At 37.8% G+C, this 23,929-nt stretch overlaps 1 protein-coding gene and 1 non-coding gene across 2 annotated transcripts; one reads left to right on the top strand and one right to left on the bottom strand.

The window, feature by feature from the left end:
- Positions 1-664: 664 nt before the first annotated feature.
- On the bottom strand, positions 665-21,825 carry LOC145771810 (gamma-butyrobetaine dioxygenase-like). The gene is made up of 10 exons (XM_082583541.1): positions 21,749-21,825; positions 21,239-21,372; positions 8,717-8,933; positions 8,008-8,083; positions 7,751-7,795; positions 7,117-7,256; positions 6,260-6,449; positions 5,369-5,491; positions 2,981-3,085; positions 665-772 (listed from the first exon to the last, which is right to left on the bottom strand). The coding sequence occupies exons 1-10, from the start codon at positions 21,823-21,825 to the stop codon at positions 665-667; spliced, it is 1,215 nt and encodes a 404-aa protein (XP_082439667.1).
- A 1,556-nt stretch (positions 21,826-23,381) lies between these two features.
- Positions 23,382-23,488, top strand: LOC145773073 (U6 spliceosomal RNA). Its single transcript, XR_014289486.1, has one exon. It is a non-coding gene; the product is annotated as a U6 spliceosomal RNA (small nuclear RNA).
- The last annotated feature ends 441 nt before the right edge of the window (positions 23,489-23,929 follow it).

Raw genomic sequence — 23,929 nt, 5'->3', positions numbered from 1 at the left:
TAGTTTTTATATAGCGCTGTATCCATCGCAGAATGCGTTGCTCCTCAGCACTTTACAAAGCAGACAGTGTCAATGCAGCCGTATAGAGGCGCAATTGAGTACATTACTACCATAATCCACCCCATTGCTCAGTGCCAAGCAGAAATTAGATGCAGTACCATTTTTAAAAAGTCTTTGGTATGACCCGACAAGGTATCGAACCCATGCCTATCGATTCAGAGGCGGGCACACTAACCACTAAGCCACCGAGCCTAAGCCATCTTACGGTTAATGTACGTAGTCTAAATGAAACTGTGATGCATAGCAGGCAAAACCAAGAGCGAGGTAACCGGAAAAAAACGCTTTTGCTTTATTTTGCGATTTCATAGTTTTAATGCCATATGGCATCATACTGTAACTGTTTTCTGAGAAAAGGTGCAGTGATAAAAATTCCTTAGAATTAGGTATGACCCAAAGTCTTAAACCAGGAAAAGTTAAAGCTGCAAAGAATCTTCCACTTTCATCGTAAATCTTACAAACGAATATTGCAGAAAGCTGCTCAATCAAACATCACTTCGTTTGGTTCTACAAAATATGTACAGTCACATTTCTGGAAGGGTTAAGATTTTTCTATTTGCCAACTTTTCCAATGTTTGACATTTTCATGTTGCCAATGTTGTAGAAATTAAAATGAAGAGAAATTGGCAAGTTTTGGAGCTTGAACATCTTTGCCAAGCTTCTTAGCTAAATGCATATAATGGCCTCTGATCCATTCTGTTGCGATGGAGAGTTCCTAGAAAAAAAGGGAGTTAATTTTAGAATGTATTAAAGAAAAATCATCTCACTTACTCTAACTTTGGTTTAATATAACCAAACGTTAATATAACCTTACTTACGGTAATATAACCAAAACGCCGACAGGCCTTTATGTTTTTGTAGTATTAACTTATCTATGCAAACTTTTCCATTTATTTACAACTCTCATTACCGGATCAGGGGTAAAAGTTTTGATGTGTCTTATTGATAGTTATGGAACATCAACATTCTCTGATGTTTTTGTTCGTATGAGTTCGTTCTACAAACTTGAAGAGTGTTGATTATGTTTGACAGATGTTAGATGTCCGCATTCCTCGAGTAGCCACTTGATTGTAGACAGAGATGGGCAAGATCACCAGTATTGGTTATCTTGAAGATCAAGATCAAGATCACCAAGAATAGGTGATCTTGAAGATCAAGATCAAGATCACCAAACTAAGTGATCTTGAAGATCAAGATCAAGATCGTGATCTTGAAGATCAAGATCACTTTCAAGATCACTTTTTGTGTACTTGAAAAAAAATGAAGTTTTTGGTCAATGATGTTGCAAAAAATAGTTACTATAGGCCTACTGTATATAAGCAACCCGGGTAAAGGTATATAGTTGGTATTGCTAACTTTTACTTTTAACTACTCGATCGCTGGCCTAAGAATTGTAATGAGTTAGTGACTGTTGCTATTAGGCCTATCAATTGTTGACGTAGTTTGCGTAGAATCGCAACGTCACCCCAAGGCCGAGGTTAATTACAATAGTAGCCTACTGAAAAAGCAATTAGTTTTATGCTTTTTATTTATAATAAATAAATAATAATAAAGTTTAACTGCATCATTTTTTACCAAATTTTTGTCTGGTTTATGTTGGAGTTTTTATTCGTGTTACTAAGTTGTTTTAACTTTCACTGTGTTATGTCAATGTTTATTGCACCATTTACCCATCTGGCAACCTTGATACTGTTGTCTGCTATCAAAAAAGTTTCAGAGGTTTGCGGTCAAACAAACCGCTCCATACTCAGACCGTAAACAAGTCTTGGTCTGGTTGATTTGCTGCAATAAACCACTTTACATGACCAAAGTCGGCTAGAGTCCAGATTTTTTAACACCGCCATTCTACACTTTTGAAACATCTAAAATTGGGTCAAAGAAAGCAAACATTTCTTTAAAATTCACACATGGAAATTGTGAACAAAGTTAAATCATTTTTTAGTATACGTCAACATAAAGTACACGGAAGTTGATTTATTTATTATGACCAACACAGAAAACTTTTTCAATTTTGAAATGGCAACACTGACCAGATTAGATGGAGATTTTAAATCGTCTTTTGTTCGACACATACCAGATTAGCAGTGGCTTAATGTTAGTAGTCGCCACTAACTACTTTGTACAGTACAAGTTTTAAAAAAATGCCTCTATCTAGGAAGTAAACTTTAATTTTAAAGTGATCTTGATCTTATTGTTCTTCAAGATCAAGATCACACAAAAAAAAGTGATCTTAGATCAAGATCAAGATCACCAAAAAAAAAGTGATCTTGAAGATCAAGATCACGATCTTGATCTTCAAGATCACTTGTGATCTTCAAGATCAAGATCACGCCCATCTCTGAGTGTAGAGTAGTCCAGTATTGACAGACTGAATGTCTTTAGTGGAGAAAAAATCTGGCATCCGTAGAGTATGTGCTCTGCTGTTTGTTCTTCTACACTACAGTTGCATGCCTCAAATGCTGCATCCTCTGATTGACAACACTTCTTCCAAAGTTGAATCTTGGCAATTGGCATACTTGCAGATGTTTTGAACAATTGGCTCAAGCCCTGTTGCCGAGATCGATAGAGTCAAGTTTCAGTTTGTTGTTGCTTGTTTTATCACAGCCCCATCCTTGAAGTGGGTTTCTCCAACGCACACTCCAAGAGTTGAACCCAATATCATTTGATTACGGCATTTCCTCATTCTCAAAGCTAGACATTCATCTTTCCAGCTAACGAAGTTATTTTCGTTCGAGGTTATAACTTTATCAAACAAAATTATCAACTTTTATTTTCTTAATTCAATTTCATTTCAAAAGTTCATAAAAGATGTAGATGAAGAAAAACGATGATCCTGTCGGTATATCTTTAATTTCCTTTCAAAGAGTTTGAATCTCTTATCCATTTCTACGTTTCAATTGTTGGCTACGCCCAAGCTGCTTACTTTAAAATGTCGTAATCCACCGTTTGATTGAAAAGCCCTACGTGAATGGAGGAATCGACGATTGTCGAAGCTCACCACCGCGTTTGGTTGATGACGAAACTGCACCTTGAAAACACAAAAGTGTTGCGCTCATTAAATTTTACAAAACGGTAACTTTGGCTTAGCTTTGTCAAAATTACAATTACACTCTAAAAGGCAAGTAGTTAAGTGGCAGGGAAAGCAGGCAGTCACTTTAGCAAAGTGAATTTCAAAAGTGGCATTTTCTTTGACTACTGATATATTAAAAGCATAATATTTGCATAAAAAATTCCAATAAGCTCAATTATGCTGTATTGAGTTACGCTTACCATACTAAAGCACACTTCTAAGTATCGTAATAAGTAAGCTGCGTTCGTTCCGATAGCTTACTTGGTTAGCGTGTGACTTCGTGAACAAAAAAGCTTCAAGATCGAGCAGCGCTAGTTCGATTCTCGCTGTATGCGCAGCAACGCATACTAAAGACTGCTTTCCATTCAGCGGTGCCAAATAGATGGAATAATTCCCCAACAACAATACTTCAACAATCGAAAACTTCAATCTGTCAATCTCGGTGACCGGGCCTGCGTCAGTGATTCAAAGCCTCTACAAGTATGCGAAACTGCCATGATTAAGCTCTCAAAGAAGATTTCCCAGTCCGAGGATAAAGATTCAATCAATTCATCAATTAATAGCACTCATCATTTATTTCCAATTACATTAAAGGATAAAAATGATACAATCGAGCCAAAACTGGGAAGTAATGTTTGACCAAGTAGTGATATTGCAATTTATTTATTGTCGCTCTGTCTTCCAGTTTATGATAACTCTACGTTTGCAACATCAGTTATTATCATAGAATGATCTTTACTGTCTGATCACCGCGTAATTGCAGAATCGTTGTCATTAGTTCTGGCCGGGTTATATTGCCTTCTACGCAGAAGCATACAGTCATCTGTCTGAAATAAGGATTTTAACAGAATTATGTAAGAAGTCACAACAATGTTATAGAAAGGCCACGCGAATGACTGGAAACTTACTTTGTAGTAGTGCGACATCAAATATATAAAAATTTCACAACCATTGTTTGTTTTATAAATAGATGTAAAATCAGTTATTTTTCGTTACTTGAAAACGGCTAACATGTGTATAGCCGAAAACGTTCGTAGTTTATGGTTTATGTTCACTTTTATCTATTATGTTAAACGCCGTGTGGTTGCTTGGTTTTATCTGTCTATCATTGTTTGTTTATACCAGTGGTTCTCAACCTTTTTTCTTTCGTAGCCCATTTTTATTGCACAAAATTCTTGTGGCCCTTTAACTATTTATGCAAGAAAAAAACTGCAAAATAGGTTTAAAAACAAAAAAACAGCAGAATATATTTCAAAACAGGTTATTTATTCAACCGTGCATCATTGAGATGCGTGCTCTTGAACATTATTGACCAACTTAGATTATTTAGATAAATTTACATTTCATCTACATTCCTTCCAACACGATTATTCTTCCCTTCAAGCTAAAAATTTCTCCTTATGGAGCCAAGTGGCTCCCTATGAAAACCACATTGTTGCAGTTGCCTTAAAATTAACGTTCGTGTATTATGCAACAGACGACATTGGTTACGTCACGCCACCAAGGTTATTATTTCAATAATTAGAATGAAAATTATTATTTTGCAGCAAATTACAGCAGCACCCAGGGGCTCCGGACCCTTCCTGAGAGTGGGGGATAATTTAAAGCAGGGGCGGGAACGATGTTTTGATATCGACAGGGAGATTATTGGATGATCGCATCACATACCGGTATATTTCTGGGACATCGCCCCCCCTAGACCCCCTTCGCTTTACTGAAAGCGTTAGTTTCTTATGAAGCGTCTTAGGCGGCATGTTTATGACGTCACACATAGCGTATTGTGATGCGTATATTTTTGACAGGATAGCCTACATAGTTTGGCGTTGTCTTGCGAGTCAGAGTTTGCAAGCAAAAAATGGCAGCACCATTGGCAGCACCATTCATTGTTGGTAGCCTACAGTCAAAACAAATAAACAAAACACACAAGTGTAATTATAACTATAGAAACACAAATAAAACTAAAATTTTCACTAACTCTGACAAATTTTTTAGCAGGTCTGTGGCCCACCCCAAATTTTTCCATGGCCCACTAGGGAACCATGGCCCACCGGTTGAGAACCGCTGGCTTATACCCAAACAAATGCGAGAATGTGAGCATTTAAAACAACTGCCAATGCCTTTTTAACCTTTTCTGTAAAATTTTCTTCGTACGTTAGTAGGATCTTACAGTTTGAAGAAATAAATTGTTGCACCCGCTTTAACATGTTGATGAAAATATGTTAACTAGACGGTTCAACTTACCACCAGTTCTGGACGCAGTACGATATTCATCAGCCTTTTGTATGCAACAAAGAACTTTTCCACATCTTTAGCTTGGACTTGTGTCTTGAGAGGGTAATCGCTCGCGATGCAAACATTGACGACCTGAAAAATAGCAAGTACCTAGGCCTACTGTATAAAGTTCTTGTGACATTCACATTTTAGAGAATGGGCTATCTGATTAAAGGAATTAAAAAGAGCAGCAATAAGTTAGGATACTCGCTGTGATAATGGCAGTTTGCACTAGCTTTCGGAACACTGTTCCCCAGTGCTATGATGAAGTCAATCGTCATAGCATAGACTATGGAATGGTGTTCCGAAAGCAAACTTCTACGATCACAGCGAACCGCAGCATCAGGCTAAAACAGGTTGTTTGTATCTAAATTTGTAACGTAAACAACGATCATGCTGGTAAGAGTAAAACTCAATTTATTGCACAACAACATATTATTTTAAGTTAGCCACTTTCTTTTCGTGTAGCCGATGTAGCATTTTTAATGTTGCAACGGTGTGTTAAATTCTTCGAAATTACACTTTCTGGCACTGGAGGACTGCCAAAACACTTCAGGAAAATTTACAAAGAAAAAGAGAATACATTTAAAAAAACACACACAGCAAAAATATAAAGTTTAAACTCATGTAGATCAGGGTTGCCAGATGGCATAAAAATCGGACAAAAAAGATGTGTCATGCGACAGCTAGTAAGTCATTCAAACATTTATTTGTAATGCTTTTAATTTTCTGTGACATCATTAAATTGGTGGACCTTAATTCCCACATTTTTTTCTGATTCATTCTAAAATGTCGCAATTTCAGATTGATACTGTCTTATATCGTCTTAAATGATATGGAAGCCCTGATGTAGATCGATACCTGATCGTGGTAATCCACACAAATGCAATATCGCTCCCTTTGGAACCAGCGAGGATATGATTTATTTTCCATCAAAATGGGAACTTTTGTTAGAACTTGGAATGCATCTGGATCTTCAATTCGAAGAATTTCAGCAGCTTCAAAACCATCAACCACAAGACTCTCACCCCCCTTGATCTCTGGATCAAATCTTAGAAATGAAACAAGGAAAAGATTTTGCAATTTACCAAAAGTCGTTCAAACTTGTTGTTACTTGAAGCCGAATCCGCTTGAAGTCTATTTTCTGATTAGACGAAGCAAGACATGATCTGATACACAATGGCTCTAACTTCCTCGCAAAGAAATATAATTTGAGCGTGGACATCGCTATATGACTGGAAGCCAAACGCTGTCGCCCAAGATGAGGCTCAAGCAGGATTGTCGTATTGGAGGTTTGGTTTTATCAACTCGCAGGAGCCTATTTACAAAATATCATATTTGAAAAGGCAACTTTTCTTAGGCTAAGCTGTTGCGACGACCGTGTCATATGTTAACCTGAGCATTCAATAAAAAAGCCAATTTTTTTTAAATTTAATATTAAAACAGCCAATATGGCAATCCAATTTGAGGCTCATCTTGGGGGACAGCTTTTGACTTCCAATCCAGATGCTATTATAGTGACGTCCACGATTTGAGCAACGAAATCCATACGTTGACACATGTTAGAAATTATAATCTTATCTGGAACACTATTCGAGAACTGTGATGGTTTCAGTATACTGTGTATATATTCTAAAATGATCTAAAAAAAATCGTGCTTTTGTGCACCCATCACAAGAGCTATGTCAATATACGATAAATATCATACATGATGTTACCTAATACAGTTGTGGAGTGTCATGTGTCCAGCTGTTTCCGTGTATGGGTAATCCATGTGAAAGGCCAAAGAATTAGTGGTGTTGAAGCTGTTTTCTGCATCTTCCTTAATTATGTTTGTGATAACACCAAAAGGTCCATCCTTTACAAAACTTACATATAAGGTAAAGTTATTTATACTTAGGCTACAATATATAGGTATAAATTATTATCAGCCTATAATAATTTTGTTATAATGTGCTGTAGCCTACATATATATGACATCAAATATAGTTATTACTTCCTAAAAGGGTGAAACAAACTGTAGAGGTTTTAGAAAGTAACAACTATGTTTGATGTAATTTGCTCTGCTTGGCGTTTTTGCTTGGCATTGAGCACTTTTCTAGCCAGCAAACCGGTTCTATTTACATTGATTCAATGTCTGCAGATGTTGAATTAATGTAAAAAGGACAAGTTTTGCGGGATGGGTTTTGTAGTAGTAATAGTAGTATTTATATAAAGTTACCCTGTCAAATAAATTAAATAAAGAATGTGCGTTGTTTATATTATTTTCAAATCCCCGAAGGAAGCTGGAAAGCCGAAAACCGTCGCAGTTTCTTCTAAAGAAAAAAGAAAAAGTACCAAAACTATACTTACTGAAGCATAAGGAGTTAATTGAATAGGTCCAAGCTTTTTAGCTATCTGAAAATCAAATCGGAAGAAAAAAAATAAAGCAATTCTTTTCATCCTAGGACACATTTGCAAGAAAAAATGCTTTGTCTGAGCATTTGTTTGTAACTTAAAAGATTTTTCAAGACACCAAAACGTCCATTCAATTCAGTTTATTTTTATTTTTAAGTGGAAAAATCTCAGTCAAGATATGTTATTCATGCAAAAACAATAAGCTACATTACTTTGATGAATTCATCATCTTCTTTAGGGAAGTTAATGACCTGGCACAACCCTTGTTCCATCATAGTTTTCATCCATCTGAAATAAAACAAAATAATTTATTCAATGCAATGCAAACAAAGTAATTAACTCTTGCTTCTGTGGAGGTAGCAGAGCTATAGGCAGTTATAGGCTCTATCTTGTTGTAAGATCCCACCCAACAAGCAACCCGTGCAAGATTTGAACATTTCGACAGTTTTCCTTTTTTTCCAGGTTATTGAAATCACTGGTATATTGCCAATTGCAACTGATTTTTTTTCTTTCCAGCCACACTATTGAGAACAATTTGAAGTCTTGCTTTATTTTCAACTATACTTTAGCACTCCAAGCTATTCAAACTTTTTAACGTATGAGGAAAACAGAAATGGCCAATGGTCAGGATCATATAGTGCCACAACAGATGATGTCAGAAACTATCAGCAGTGCATCAAAGTAACTTACTAACAAATTGAATCTACAGCAAACTACTTTGCAACACATAAATAAAAATTTAGGTAATGAATAATGTAGGTTTGCATCTGCAATACTCATAGACTCCTTAGCGTCTTGACTGTTATCAGTATTTTGGCGCTAAGTGATTTTTTAATAAGCTTCCGCTTGAATACGATAAAATGAACATCAGAACTTGAATAACATCGTCTGGTTGGCCAAATATTATGAGGGTAAGCTTACCGAAAATAAAAGTCGTCAGAATCAATTTTACTCTCAGCAAAATCGAGAACGGTTATTTTCCTTTCCTTTTCCGTCGAAGGATACACAAAATTTCTTCCTTTGGTTTTGCGTTCCAGACATTCGTCGCAATAGCAAAGCCTGCGTAAGTAGTCAGCGTACAAGATGCACACATGACCTTGGAAAGGCTCGTTTTCGATTGTTAGGATCAGCTTATCATCTGCAATAGCATCAATACAACTTATTCTTTTATTTGAAATTCTTTTATTTAAAGTTTTCTGCAATAAAAAGAAGTGTTGGTCAAAGGAAGTATAAAGTCTGGCAAGCTTTGAAATAAACCAATGTACAGTAAATGAACTTGTCTGCGAGTGAAGAGTAGTGACGCAAGCGCTAAGAAATATGTAGACTGCAAGGCTTAGATGCTTTACAAAAATGAGTTGTCGATTTTCCTCAGGTCAAGTGTAAGATTTCTCCTGAAATTTGTTTGAACAGTAGGCTAAGCTTTTTAACGTTGTTTACCAACAGGGAAAGCTCGAGGAAAAAGAATAACTTTTACAATAAATTTGTGTACTTTTAATGCCAAGAATAATTAAGAAAACAAATCAATAGTTTTTTTTTCAAGTCTAAACCTTAAACCATTTGACCAGGTTAACACTCACCATAGTATTTCAATTTTTTTTTAATATAATAGGATTAATTAATTTTCTTCATAACTGCAAACAGTGACACGCCGTTTCGGCCTTACACCCTCATCAGTGCAGCAGTTACACTGGGTATGACCACGGAGCTATAAACTCCGCGTGGTAATTTTCCAAATTGTGGTTCCTAAAAAGGCCATAAAATAGGTACGTTTGCTAACTTTACCAAAGTGATCAAACTGCAAGCGGTGATCTATGCGCAGTACAACAGCAAGGTGTCTGCAGCAAAGTGTTCTATCGGCGTAAACCACAAGAAGTATTTTAACCGGCGTCGTGTATGCTTGTTTTCTATTGCGCTATAGAAATAAATAAATTGACTAAACTTTATACTAAAGGCTGCGATAGCTCAACTTTTACGGCATAGCAGATAATAAGATGCTCTGTGTTTTTGATCATACCAGCTCATCAAGCAGAAGAACTTGGTTTAAGTGCGGCACACTGGACGAACCCCATGTGAAACACGGAGTGGCAAAATCACACCTCCACGCTCCGTGACTTCATACCCGACGCCGATCCCCGTCCACCAGGGATGTCCCTCGCAAGGCTTGCGTGGGTCAGGCTTAACCGCCTGCGAACTGGCATCGGCCGCTTTCATTCGGACATGCACAAGTGGGACCTGCTGGCTCCTTCATCAGAATGCGACTGTGGTGCCACGGAACAGATCGCAGAACATGTAATCCACCACTGCCTAACCCACCGGCCTCCACACAGTGCGCAAGGTCTGAGGGTCCTGGACAGCGAGACTGCTGAGTGGATGATAATTTCCTGCCCTCCAATCTAACCTGGAAAGATCGCTCGTACGCCATCATCATCAAGCATCCGTGATGTGTAAAATATGTGATACAAAATTTTTGCTCATCATTGGCGTATGAGCTATCTTTCCAGGCTAGATTGGAGGGCAGGAAATCATCAGCCACTCAGCAGTCTCGTTTTGCTGATGGATTTATATTTTAAATTTTTTTACAGGTAATAGTCTATTCTAAATGCTTAAATTATTTTTCATGTGCGATGTATTGCATGAAATACAGTAGCAGGAAATTTAAAAGCCGTATAAACTCAGAAAAGGAAGACGTGTTGCCTTGCATAGTGTATATTATGAGGTATTTTGTGGATACTGCATTTGACCTACATATATTTACTGCAATGAGGAAACTTGAAAACGTAAAAACTTGAAATGAGACAAATCTACCATTCAAGAAACCAAACTTTAAAATCTTGTATTCTATTGGTCGTATGGTATCTTACCAGCAATGTCCTAGAGTTAACTTCTGTGTTTGAAAAGCATTTTTTTTTGTCGTATCCAGGCTTGCACCCAGTGGTTGAAGATTTAGATTAAGTGGACGGGAAGGCAAGGAAGTCAATCTTCGTGTCCACCTTTAGGCATGACTTTAAGTGTCCTTCCAAAGACACAGCCGCATGCTCTTGAGCGGTGTCGAACCGGCGCCCTTTCGATTGCCGTTCCAGAGCTCTCACCACTCGGCTATGCAGCCGACAGCAAATTGATGAGATGTAATGTTGAGAAGGAGAGATATTCTTGGTGTCAGCGCTACCTGACTACTCACTATACAGCAGCGAGAATTGGGTTTCGCTAACCATACCGGTGTATTTGTTTATCGCTGTCAATTCTTGCTCCACTTGACTGCCGAGAAACACATGAGATACGAGTTGAGGTCTGTTTTTCTGTTTGAATTCTGATAGTTATCAAACTATTATTGGATCTATGATTTGACAATCTGTTAGATTCTGCTGGTGGCATGAACAGTTTTTCTAGCCTACTTTGGCCGTTGCTGCGAAACTTTCCAAGTGAATGACTTGCGTAGTAGGGAGGGCCGTCGAAAACAGATCGCTTAGCAACTCGAGTTTCTTAGGAGGTTTGTCGAGTAAATGGCGAAATCGAAAACCATTTTTTAATTGAACGCCAGGAAGACGGCGCACAACACGGACCTAATCGGTAAATCACCCCATTCCAGGGATGTTGCCAGAGTTGCCATACCGTCCTTATTTCTAAGATTTGTCCTTATTTTGAAGAACTCTATCTTAGAAAATATTACTGTCCTTATTGCTAGGAAATGTCCTTCTTTTTGATTTGAGTCCTTATTTTGTCTTAATTTCAACAATTAGTGAATAAACTTAGTGGAATGACAGCCAAATCCCTTCTACAGTAAAAGTAAACCTAGACCTGAGCTGTTGTGAGATGCATATAGTATTAACAATATGGCATGTGATATGTAATGGCTCGTATAAATGCTGATATTTGTTTAAAAACGTTTGTTTTATTTTGTATGAAAATTTAATTTTTCTGTTGTCCTTATTTTGGGGTCCATGTCGATGGCAACCCTGGATATTGCAGTGGCGTCTATTCATAGTGTGCGTCGCACACCCATCAAACATGGTTGATCCATCAATTATCATAAGCAGTTAAACATGCAAGTAGGCTACTTGGTAGCCTATATAAATGGTGAAGGCAGGGTATACAAGTAGCCTAAGTACTTGGTAGCCTATATATAAAAGGTGATGGCAGGGTATACAAGTAGGCTTCTTGGTAGCTGTTACGGCCAATCTCTGTACAAATCAAACGTCATATAAAACCGTTCAAGTCTACTGAATATTACGTCATGGAAGTTGCTAGAAAATGTGCCAAAATTGCACCATCGTTCATAGACTTGTGTCAAACTTGTTTGGACTTGTTTGGGCCTGTTTAAACAGGAAATATTACATCAGCTTGAACACCTGTTGGAATGACTTCATAATTGTCTTTCATTTATTGCGTCACAGTTACTTTCTACGTGAATTTGAGATATTGATATCTATTCTGGTCATTCGTAAAATGATTGTTTGAAAGTTGGCCGCACATTTAACTGTCGGCTTAGTGCTTGCTAGCTGGACAAAGGTTCCGTCTTTTATCCAAGTAATCTGTATTGTAGTGACAGTTTTTAGGTGTACGGCGTTGCACCAGTCATTTCGATAGCCGCGGCTAATTTTACTGGAATACACTTTGAATAGACGTTTCGAAGGTGTGTTTATTTTTGGGTCATTGCATGCAGACGAACGGATTTGGGAATCTTACGTTACAATTTTCCCACGAAGAGATTATGGTTTACCGCTGTGACCAGTAGCCTATATAAAAGGTTAAGGTTTGGTATGCAAGTAAGTAGGCTACTTGGTAGCCTACATAAAAGGTGAAGGCATGGTATGCAAGTAAGTAGGCTACTTGGTAGCCTATATAAATGATGAAGGCAGGGTATACAGGTATGGTAGCCTAAGCACTTGGTAGCCTACATAAAAGGTGATGGCAGGGTATGCAAGTAAGTAAGCTGCTTGGTAGCCTACATAAATGGTGAAGGCATGGTATGCAAGTAAGTAGGCTACTTGGTAGCCTATATAAATGGTTAAGGCATGGTATGCAAGTAGCCTTGCAAGTAGCCTACTTGGTAGCCTATATAAAAGGTGATGGCAGGGTATGCAAATGCAAGTTAGTAGGCTACTTGGCAGTGGCGTAACTACCCATTGGATCTTGTGGATAAATCCAGGGCGGCACGTTGCTAGAGGGCGGCAAAATGTGATAACGTTTTAAAGTTTAAACAAACAAAGACAGTTACATTAATTTATTTTCCGAGAGACTCAGACTTAAACGACCTAAGTAAACATTGATCTACAGTAGCCTAAGTGAAGCCAAAAAATTAAACAAGTTAGCCTATGCCTATAAACTAATTTGCAACTTTTTTAGATTGTGCCTCACCATGTGGTATTTGTGACGGTTTAACCGTATTTGTCACTGCCTCCTTTTGGCGGCAAGAGTCACTGGCCAAGACCATCAGGTCTACGTCTCTCTTATTGCTAATTACTCCGTCGGCTTATATCAAATAACAACGGGAAAAAGTATGCCGTTGGTCAAAAGCCTTATCTATCACTTTAATCAATTTATTTCGCAAAATATATTCGTGATTGTGTATTTTAGGTAGAAAAGGTGATAAAGACTCGGTTTTTGACCTATTTTCGCCATTTCTTGGTCAAATTTCTCTGTTCACATTTTATTTTAAAAGTCTTCTTGCATTGAACACAGAATTTCATCAATTTAGTTTTTACGTTTCTGTGCAAACAGTATTCCATGCACTTTTTGCAATACAAAGCAATTTGTGCGAATAACAAATTACTTTCCTGATTATTGTCTGCCAGCAAAGAATGACTCATTCCAAGCGCGGTCTCTCCTCATGCAGCGTGAACGTCTGAACTGTCATAAAATGCCATATGTGAAAGTAACTAATGGGTTGTTGTCCATATTTACGTCGATTCTACGTCAAGTAATGTCGAATAATTGTACATAACCCTGTAGCAATTATTTTCGAATTAGATAGGCGATAGCGAATTCTTTAGTCAAAAATCTCATCTTAGGTAAATTTGACATTAGTAGATGTTAAATCAACGTAACCTCTTCATTGACTTGCATGGCTGAAAGCGTTTTCCGCAAGCTAAGGAAATAAACTCAATCATTATCACTGACAAACACAAAATGAAACAGCACGCTAATAGTAAACTGTCAATCAAGCTATTGAATTTCAGCAAATGTTTTGCATTTCATAACTGGCTATGACAAAAGGTTTATTGTGAACTTCACAATTATCCGATACCAACATAATAGGGATTAAAAGTTGGGGCAAGAAAAAAAAGTAAAAGCCAAGAAATCTCAGGTTTCTAGCGTCACTGCTTCTATATGAAATTGCTGAATTAGCAGAGGGCGAAACCATAAGGTCTACGCCAGTAACAGATACGGTTAATAATATTCGTGCTGTTGAAGTAATGATAGAATGTCGGTTGTACGGTAACTTGTAAGCTATAGCATTGCTCAGTCAATTTAGCTTTGGTACGGTAGTTAACTTCAGATAGTTTTAAGTTTATTTCACTTCTTCTTCTACTTTCGTAAGAGAGATTGTTTTTTTGGACTACATTTCATTGGGGTCAAACGAAATGTTTATTTCACTTTCCGGAGGAGACAGGAATAGACCGTGAGGTCATTGAGTCAACTGCCACCTTTACTATCTGTCTGTGGTAGATAGAGGGGATTCCTCCATCTTCATGTGTGAAGATGGGTTAGATTAGTGAAAGGTTTAAAGTTTCAGGTCTGAAATAGATCACTTAGCTTAACTCAGCAAATTTGCAATTATGGTTATTGTTTTTAACCAATGTGCTGCAGAAAGATTCCAGAACAAAATTTAAGTTGCAATTTTTTTAAGTTAATTTTTAACTATGACGAGAGTAAAAGAAAGTGAAGATTTTTTTAGAAAGAAAAAGAAAGCTAGAGAAGAGGAACTAAAAAGAATGAAGTAGTCATTTCGAAGTTCGTTAAAATTGCGTATGCTAAAAAAAAAACAGAAGAGATTCGCACAGTATATCTCTACGGTACCTCAAATTGAGACGGAAAAAGAAGTGTAGGCTATACCTCAAGCAAAATAATAACAAAGTGATCATTGAAAGCCTGTGAATGAAACACTGTCAGATCAAGATAAAATAGATGATATCTATTATTCTCATAACGATGTGACTATTTGGCCAGAAACATTAACTCATAACATGAAAGTTGAGATAATCAAACTAGGGCCCGAAAGGTTTCAGAATAAAGAAGGCCCATTCAAGCCAGCGATTAGAGTAATTAAAGGAGACAAAGAATCCTTCAGCTGTCTGAGTAAGAAGTGGTTTTATTTTGAACTTTCAAATATATTAAACAAAACTGCTTTAATTCTTCTGTTGTGTGGAATTTTAATTAGCTGTTACGACGGTGTCAAGGGGGGTAGGGGCGGCGTTTCGTGCAAAAATCCAAGGGCGGCATATTGCGTTGCTACGCCACTGCTACTTGGTAGCCTATATAAAAAAGGTAAAGGCATGGTATGCAAGTAAGTAGGCTTCTTGGTAGCCTATATAAAAGGTGAAGGCATGGTATGCAAGTAAGTAGGCTTCTTGGTAGCCTATATGAAAGGTGAAGGCATGGTATGTAAGTAAGTAGGCCACTTGTTAGCCTATATAAATGGTAAAGGCATGGTATGCAAGGAGGCTACTTAGTAGCCTATTTAAAAGGTGAAGGCATGGTATGTAAATATGTAGGTCACTTGGTGGCTTATATAAATGGTGAAGGCATGGTATGCAAATAGCCTAAGTACTTGGTACGGTAGCGTAGATAAAAGGTGATGACAGGGTAGCCTATGCAAGTCAGTAGGCTGCTTGGTAGCTACTTGGTAGCCTATATAAAAGGCGAAGGCATGATACGCACGTAAGTCTGTTTCTTGGTAGCCTGGTATGTAAGTACGGTGTGTACGGTACGGTATGTAAATATAAAAGGTGAAGGCACGGTATGTAAGTAAGTAGGCCACTTAGTAGCCTATAGGGCTTATAAAAAGTGAAGTCAGGGTATATGGACGACACAGGTACCGTATCAGATAAGTATCAGTGCTCGCAGAACAGGTAGGGAGTTACCCTACTGACTGAAGCAAGTACCATAATTGGGTTCTGTTTCAATGAAACATAACTTATAATCATAATAGTGAAGTGAAGGGATATTTAAAACACAATTCGCAATTTATTACAGGTATTCAGGACAGTAATTCGTAATAGTGCTAGTGGTAGCCTACCAGTCGTATTTTACGTTGATTGATTGAATGCAAATAATGACAACATACTAGTTGCTCCGGTGGAGTCAACAGAAACTCACTGAGCCATCAATTCTACGCGATTTTAGCATCTAACAGGTCACAGAGCTTTTCGTCGAGACCGATGTTCCTACATCGATTGACAATTTTCCATGCTGCACACAAGCAGTTGAGCGCGCAGTCAAACTCGCCACCGAAGTGAGCAATGAAGTCATCGGCCATGATAGTAGACATGAACTTATTCTGACGCGAACTGCTGCTCGTTCACAGCGTCCACGTTTTAGTCAAAGAAAGATTACGTTCTGTGATTGTTTTTGACTGTTGACGTCGTTTTGTGTATTTTTTATTTTTTTAATTACTTTTTTTTGGAAAAACAATTTTTTTATTTTTTATTTGGGTGATATTGATTTTTTGTGCGGCGTCTTCCCGTGGCCCAATCTAAAAAAGGTTTTCAGATTATTTGTTTGTGACCTAAGCCTCCTATCTGAGCCGAGTTGCTAAGGGATTTGACAAAAAAAGTGCATTGACGGCCCTCCCTATTGCGTAGCAGCAATTGAACTTGACACTGCTCAAAACGCATTATTTAATAAGTTACAAATTATAAAACCCAAAGATAACGTTTATGATTACCAGATCTCCTTTCTGCGAAGAAAATGTAACCTACTAATGTACAAGACGATTTGTCCTCCCACTTGTTGGACATCGCTAAACTATGTGACATCAGAACATTTTTGTATTATCCTTACCAATGTACCCTACATCAGTAAATCAAGATGCGAAAACCGTCCATATTATTTCCATATTATTTTTTCATTCTAATTGAGATATTGTCATTCTATGTGTAGGTTCTTGAACAATCTCTCTGTTTGTGACTTTCAGAAAAACAAGATTTCTTTTATTTTTTTTTCTATATCGTCAGACTAATAAAATAATGGCGTAACTCACTTTTTGACGAAATTGAGATATTAGTGGTTTGTAGGTCCCTATAATGTAGCGCATCTGCCACATAATTTTCTAAGCCCTACGTTAACGAGAAAGTGGTATTTTCGCAAAAATGTCAAATGGCCTAACTCAAACGCATGACTTAGGCCATTTTACAAATCTTTTTAATCGTTTGCTGGAGATAAAGCTTTCCTCCAACAGAGCAGATGTTCAGCAGACGACGATGTGAATTGTACAGAAATAGAGCTTCCACTTCATCACAAGTCTAGACGATGAATTTAGCACAAAATAATTATGTTTTTTTCTATTTTATGTGTCGTAATCTTGGCCATTTCCAAGTAACTACCCTACTTAAATCAATCTGTTTTCTCTCTGTTCCTTTGAGAAGCTTCATTTTCCTAGCACTCATCGTCGTCATCGTGTGAGCCTCTGGGGCCGAGGGTCTATCCTTTTACCACCCCAGATTCACGATGTTCCCGGACTACACTGGAAGGCTACTAGAGAGCAGCCAGTCTTTGGTTTCATCATCCATGGCACGCAGACCTTCCTCTCCGTTAGGTGGCTTGAGGATGTAACAGTCATTGATGATGTGGTCTGCAGTCTGCTCCTCAGCACCACATTCACAAGAGGAGGAAGAGGCCATTCCCTATTGGTGCATGGTTGAGTAGAAAAGCCCGACGCCCGTACGGAGACGGTTGAGGCGCACCCATGCCTGTCTTGGTAGTGTCAGGCCGATGGGGAGACTTATCACATCACACTGTGATACAAGTCATATCATCCCAATGCACCGTTTCTCGAAGTCTTCTTGCACCCATGGCAGGTTTTGTAGAAAGCAATTATTGGATACTTAATTAATTCTCAGCTTAATATCACACTTAGCAACTTTATAAGCTCGTTGCTGGTTCTTTGCCATCATTCTTGAGTTTCACTCATGAGAGAAGGAGAACATAGGAAAACATAAGTTTCAACACGTATGAATTGAATTTTATGTGTAGGTGAATGTGCTAAAATGAGAAAAGAGGAAAATCACTTTTTGGCGAAATTCCTCAATGAACTGCCTACTGTAGATTCCCATTACTGTAGAAAGGTCAAAACATAGAGAAAGAAAAAATTCTTGTACCCTGGAACTACCATAATCCAACTTCATCGGCAATACAAAAAGCTTGCTGAATCATCAAGAACACGATCATTGAGCACAGCCTATTTTAGTGAAGTAATTCATGATGACAGTTCTCCGTCTTCATCGTCGGCTCCAGCTCGTGTCCGAGCACTGGTTTGTCGTCAAATTGAATTTGGCTGTGGATAGCAATGTCGTGTGTGGCTTTGGAGGCCCAGTCGATGATGGAAAAGACGTGGGCAAAAGGCATTGGGAGACGATCATCATAGATCCGCCGCCAATGTGTGAAACCGGGCTGGAGGCTTCCAACTCTACCAAGCTTGCCCCGTTACCCATGATATCATCGCCATTGGGCTTTGTTTGGTCCTGGTCTAAATTGAAACAAAAACCATTCGCTTGTATAGTTGTTTAAGGAGGTCGTGACTACGCACACACTCTTGGCCAGATCCATGTCCACTGCGGTCCAATAAAATCAAAACGTGCAGCTTCATGGGGAACTGGTTGCAACGGGATGACTGGTGCTCTGTTCATACCACGTAAGGATCAGTGCGACGTGTGTGTGTTCATTCAAACACAGTATTATTACCAAGGAACAATACGATAACCATATCAAGTTGAAGAATGAAGCTTGAGATGAAAAGACGAAAGACAAAGAGTCCGCTCGCACAGTAAAATCCGTATGGACAATGGATTCACAGGCTGTACTTCTGTGTCCCAAAACTAAGGCAAGCATTATGTACAATAAAACCAAGCTGCAGGTAGTCATACACAAATTTACACTATTCAATCTTGAATCAAAAAGTGCTTACTGCTCTATTTGGAATGAAACAGAAGGTGATTTACGCAGTGAAGTATTCGCTTTCTTGAAGTTTAATCATTTCGAACGGGTAATTTCTGGAAGCCCCGGTCTGGAGGAGATAGTTATTTGGAGTGATGGGTGTGGATATCAAAATAGAAACTGTAATGTCTCTAGCGCCTATTGTGCCCTTGCATGGAAGCATGGCATCACTTACTCAGAAGTACCTCGTGACTGGTCTCACTTAAATGGAGTGCGATAGCATGCACATAATACAATCGAGCAAAAATTGGTAAATAACATTTTTACGAAGATAGAATACGAAACTATTATCCAGAATGTCAGGATCAGACCGCATCCCAGCAATGCACAGAGGATGCAACATAGTAATTTTATGAAAATCGATGGATGCTGCTTGTTGAGTATAAGGCCTGGAAAGAAAGCTGGAGATCTCATGGTTCATGATCTTGGAGGCCTGAATCATGAAAGCAGTGGAAAGGTATTGTACAAGGTCCCAGTATGTGAGGCTGCACAGTAAGAGGATCTACCACAGCGGTCACAAACAAACTTAGGCGACACTACAGTAGGCTACACGGATTCCTATTTTTAAGTCATCTTCCAATCCAGTTGAGGAAATACAATGATCTCCAATCTATGAAGCATGTTATGCCAACAGGGTGCCACTCCTTTTTTGATAATTTGCTTCATCACTGATAATTTATTCAGCTTGTCTTGCCAACTCTGAACTGTTTTTAGGCGAAATATGCAGTCTAGCATAAAGTATAACTCCTATCGTTAGGTTGGAGTTGCTATTGGAGATTTTCCTGTTAATTCCAGTCGTATTATCACTGTTATTGTGTCACCGTTAAAAAACTCATATTGATAAAGTCAAAATATCAAATGGCCTAAGTCATGTCTGTGCATTCGGAAAATGGCCTAAGTCATCCCAGCACATTATGGGATGCAAAATGAAGCAAATCAAAGTATACATGCTCATTGTACTTCTGTCGACATGCTGTTTTCGTTTAACTGTACAATAAATATGATAAAAACAACCGTGTAGACAGTTTTTTTCGATTATCTCAAAACAAGAAAAAATGAGTTACGCCATTATTTTATTAGTCTGACGATATACTATGCTATTTGAGCTTTTTCCTTTCACTGGCCTTCATCCATTTCTTGCAATACAGCCTAATTTCTGTCTTATCCGTAATTTCGGTGAGGGTCTGTTCGACCTTGTTGCTTTTCAGGACAACACAGCCTACTCAAGTCAAACACAGGCTGCAAAATAAAGAAAACTTGTCTTCGAACTGGTATATGTTTATTTCCTGGTCCGTTATATCGACTTCACCCACTTGAAATGACTATATGATGATTTAACAATACTGAAAAGGATTATGCGATGCTTTTGTTTCATAGTTAGAGACAATTTAGTTTTACCTTTTAGAAAAAGACTTGGTATTGGGAGGATTTATTGCTGCAAAACCCCTCTTTTGTGTGGAATTTATTACTAATACTTCGTAAGGGAGAGTGGGGCACAATTGTGGTACAATATCGAATATTTCATTTTTGTAAATTTTGCAAACTCTCAAGTCCTTGTTTTCGCAAAAGATTAGTCGCAAATTAGGCGTTGTACTATGGATGTCGTCTGTGTCGTTCGTGAGTTGAATAGGATGGAAGTATTTTTGTCCTTTTTGTTTCAACTGTGTTTGTTATAAAATAATGAATTTAAATTTTATTTTGCGTTCAAGCTGCATGCAGTAAAGTGCTTTTTTATTACCTTGATTTTGATCTGGCTTTTAGAACAAGTCATCGTCGCCAAACTTTGGATACTGAGGTGTGAGGCACAATAAGACACCGGTTTTTGATACAATTGCACAGTGTACCACGGTACCAGTGTGCCCCAGTAATCCTGGTTGCTAAACATATTCTAAATGAGGCCACAAACAATATTGTGATGTAATAAAATTGTCCAACGGTCATGTCGGTAAACAGATTTCAAAACTTGTAGTTATACGACAGATCAACAGTCAAAATCCAAGTTAACCAAGTTATCAACCTCCTCACTCAGCGTTCAAATTTTTCCTCCCTCAACACGTGGCCACTTTCAGGACTCTAAAATCTTACTGCCATGATGACGTAATCAATTTGAATGGACAAAAATGAACATTTGAAGTTTAATGAACTGTATCATTTCGACAATTTACGAATAAAAAAGAAAGCCAACTTTAAATAAAATTGAAATCATGGTGCCACCACATATGAACCACCAACCCCTAAAGGTTTCAATGGTTCAATTGTAAAAAATAACAATCAATCCACAGATGTGCTAACCTTCTTTGTCGAACGAAGCAAAATCAATGAACAGTTCATCTGGATAATGTGTAATTTTTACTTGATAGCTGCCTAAAGCTTTCCCAGTGCAAGAGTCACAATGGCAATTGTAACGCAGCCATACTGCGTGATATCTAAAAAAAAGTCCATTTTTACTGATAATGATAATACATTTGCTTTATTTCCAACAAGCATGTTCATAAACATTTCATATTTACATTTGGATTTTCATTCCAAAGGTAGAAAAAGCGTACTGCACAAGTCATGAATGATGACACGTTTTTGCTGCATACGAATGCCTTCTTGAATAATCGCACACAAAGGCCTTTTAATCCGCCCGTTAGCTCAGTGGTTACGCGATCGATTCAAAATCATGCGGCGCTGATTCGGCTCTCGGGGTGTACGCTGGAGCAACGCATTTCAGGATTGTTATAGACAACGAACGTAACAACTGAAGAAAAATGAATCATTCGACACCCGATGTCGCTATTGCAAGTTTTGTCAACTTACATAGTCACGTGATTATCATCGAAGGTGACTTGAACAGCTTTTCTGCCAGGCACAATCTTCACATTGGAAATACTCATCGTTTTCTTTGCTTACGTTTTCAATTTTAATCTGGAAAAAGGGCTCCAAATTTTTTAGATAAAAGCTTATTATTATCAAAACAAATCAGTTCCTAAACATAAAAGTGTAACATCTTTGTAACTTAAACAAAAACTAAATTACTTCTGGATGAGAAAAAACTCTAAGTATCAACATTAAAAATTATAAATTTTAATTTTAAAAATTTAAAAATTAAATTTTAAAATATGCGAGAACAATGAGTTTATAATTTATTGCATTTCTTACAATACTTTCAAATTCCTGATGAGGGCTTAAGCCGAAAACGTTCGATTATTAAAACTATTTGCAAATATGTAAAATGTATTTTTATAATGCTTAACCTGGCTGTGTTGTTGTGCTTTGCCTGTTTGCAAAATAAAATTTATATTACTCTTGCATCCCTGCATCAAACATATATCTCTGTTTTACATCAAAATTAGCTACTAGTTTACTAAAAGTCTTAACAGCCTTTTACCTCAATAGGATCATCAAAAGGAACTGAAAAACATGCAAAACTACTAAATCAGTAATATTTGAAAAGGTATAGAATATTATAACCTTAATGCTCTCTGCATAAAAAAAAACCAAAAACATCAGAATTATTGTAGATCACCACCAGCGGGTGCCACATAAGCCTCAGCTAATACGTCTTCTCAAAACAAACATGTTTTATAATTTTGCTGTTTTATACTGTAAAGCAGGGGTCACCAACCTTTTTTGCATGCGGGCCACTTTGGCACTAAGGAGAGCTGTGGCGGGCCGCACTAATAAAATGTTAGGTAGGTTGACTCTTATGCTAGAAAAGAACGCATTTCGTACCCAGTATCCAGCGTTACATGTTGTTCGTATTTATGTTAGAATACCGCAGCAACAAGATTAATCGAACAACGCTACTGCCAGGCCAAGCTCCTTTTACAACACTTTTGACTTTTTTAGCAATGCCTATTGCCTAATAAACGAGGCCACTTGTTTTGCGCGCTTATAACGAGGTGAGCGGTTTCATCAGAATATTCATCGCCAAGCAAGAGTGGTGTTGTCACTTCGCTTGAAAATGTTTGACACATCGCAATGCCGGCAACAATAGTGACCTGCAAACATATCAGCGAAAAATAGGCTTCAATAACAGGGAAAAAGAAACCAGGTACCATGAAACAAACGCTTGTGGAAATCACCGAAAAATCGTAATTCTATCGCAATTCATGAACAGTCTTCCCTCTAAAAAAGCAATGAGTTGGTTTTTCATCCTTTTTGTAAGAGTCTATAAAACCGTCTTTCTTTTATTATAGACAACTGTCACTTGCGGTGCTTATCAGCTTGGCAAGAATTTGTTCTTCTTCTTTATCGTGTGTCACACGGCCGTAGCCCAGAGCATCACGCAAGCTCTTGCTCTATCGTTGAACTCAGCCAAATCCTGTGTAGAGCACCTTGCCTTTAGGTCAGGGCATTCGAGTAGATGTTGCATCGTTTGCTCCTGTCCGCATTTGCAACTTGTTGATTTGTTGCAACTTGAGAATTTGTTGATTAACAATATTTTGCAGTACTTGCTTCGGCAGTACATATACTAAAACTGGAACGATACAGAGAAGATTAGCATATCCCCTGCGCAGGGATAACACGCAAAATCGTGAAGCGTTCCATATTAAACAAAAAAAAAACGTTTTGCAGTACTAAGCTAAATATCTTCATAATACAATCAGAAAAAGTTTTTAAATTTATATATAATATTTTGCCAATTTATTATAAATTGAGTTGGCACACCGACCTATTTTGCCAACAAAAACTTGCATAAAGAGAACACTGCTCGTGAAACACAATAACGGTGAAACGCACACTAGTGTTTACATGACAATTGCAAACTTAAAATAAGCAACCTATGCTCACAGACAATTTCGAAATTCGAAATCAGACGTTTTAATCAACCACCGGGACAGTGTGGCTGGACATCGCATTGGAATAACTTTAAGCAACCCCCGCCTAGAACTACAATCTGATTGGTCGGTCGGTGGAATCGTATGCAAAGCGAAAATATGCTTTCTGGAAAGTATTTTTTGCCTTCGTGCTCTTTCACTCCTGAAGAAAAGTACT

The sequence above is a fragment of the Aplidium turbinatum genome, chromosome 6, assembly GCF_918807975.1.
Source record: "Aplidium turbinatum chromosome 6, kaAplTurb1.1, whole genome shotgun sequence".
NCBI classification, from domain to species: Eukaryota; Metazoa; Chordata; class Ascidiacea; order Aplousobranchia; family Polyclinidae; genus Aplidium; species Aplidium turbinatum.
Note: the sequence above shows the minus strand (reverse complement) of the source record. Positions and strands in the feature narration are given on the sequence as shown.

Bases quoted from the DNA above. Each gene is read 5' to 3' on its own strand.
- LOC145771810 (XM_082583541.1), bottom strand. From the start codon at position 21,825: ATGAGTATTTCCAATGTGAAGATTGTGCCTGGCAGAAAAGCTGTTCAA. The intron at 21,373-21,748 runs GTAAGTTGACAA...ACTTTTTTTTAG, and splicing joins GATGATAATCACGTGACTAT to ATATCACGCAGTATGGCTGC. The intron at 3,086-5,368 runs GTAAGTTGAACC...TGTGTTTTCAAG, and splicing joins TACTGCGTCCAGAACTGGTG to GTGCAGTTTCGTCATCAACC.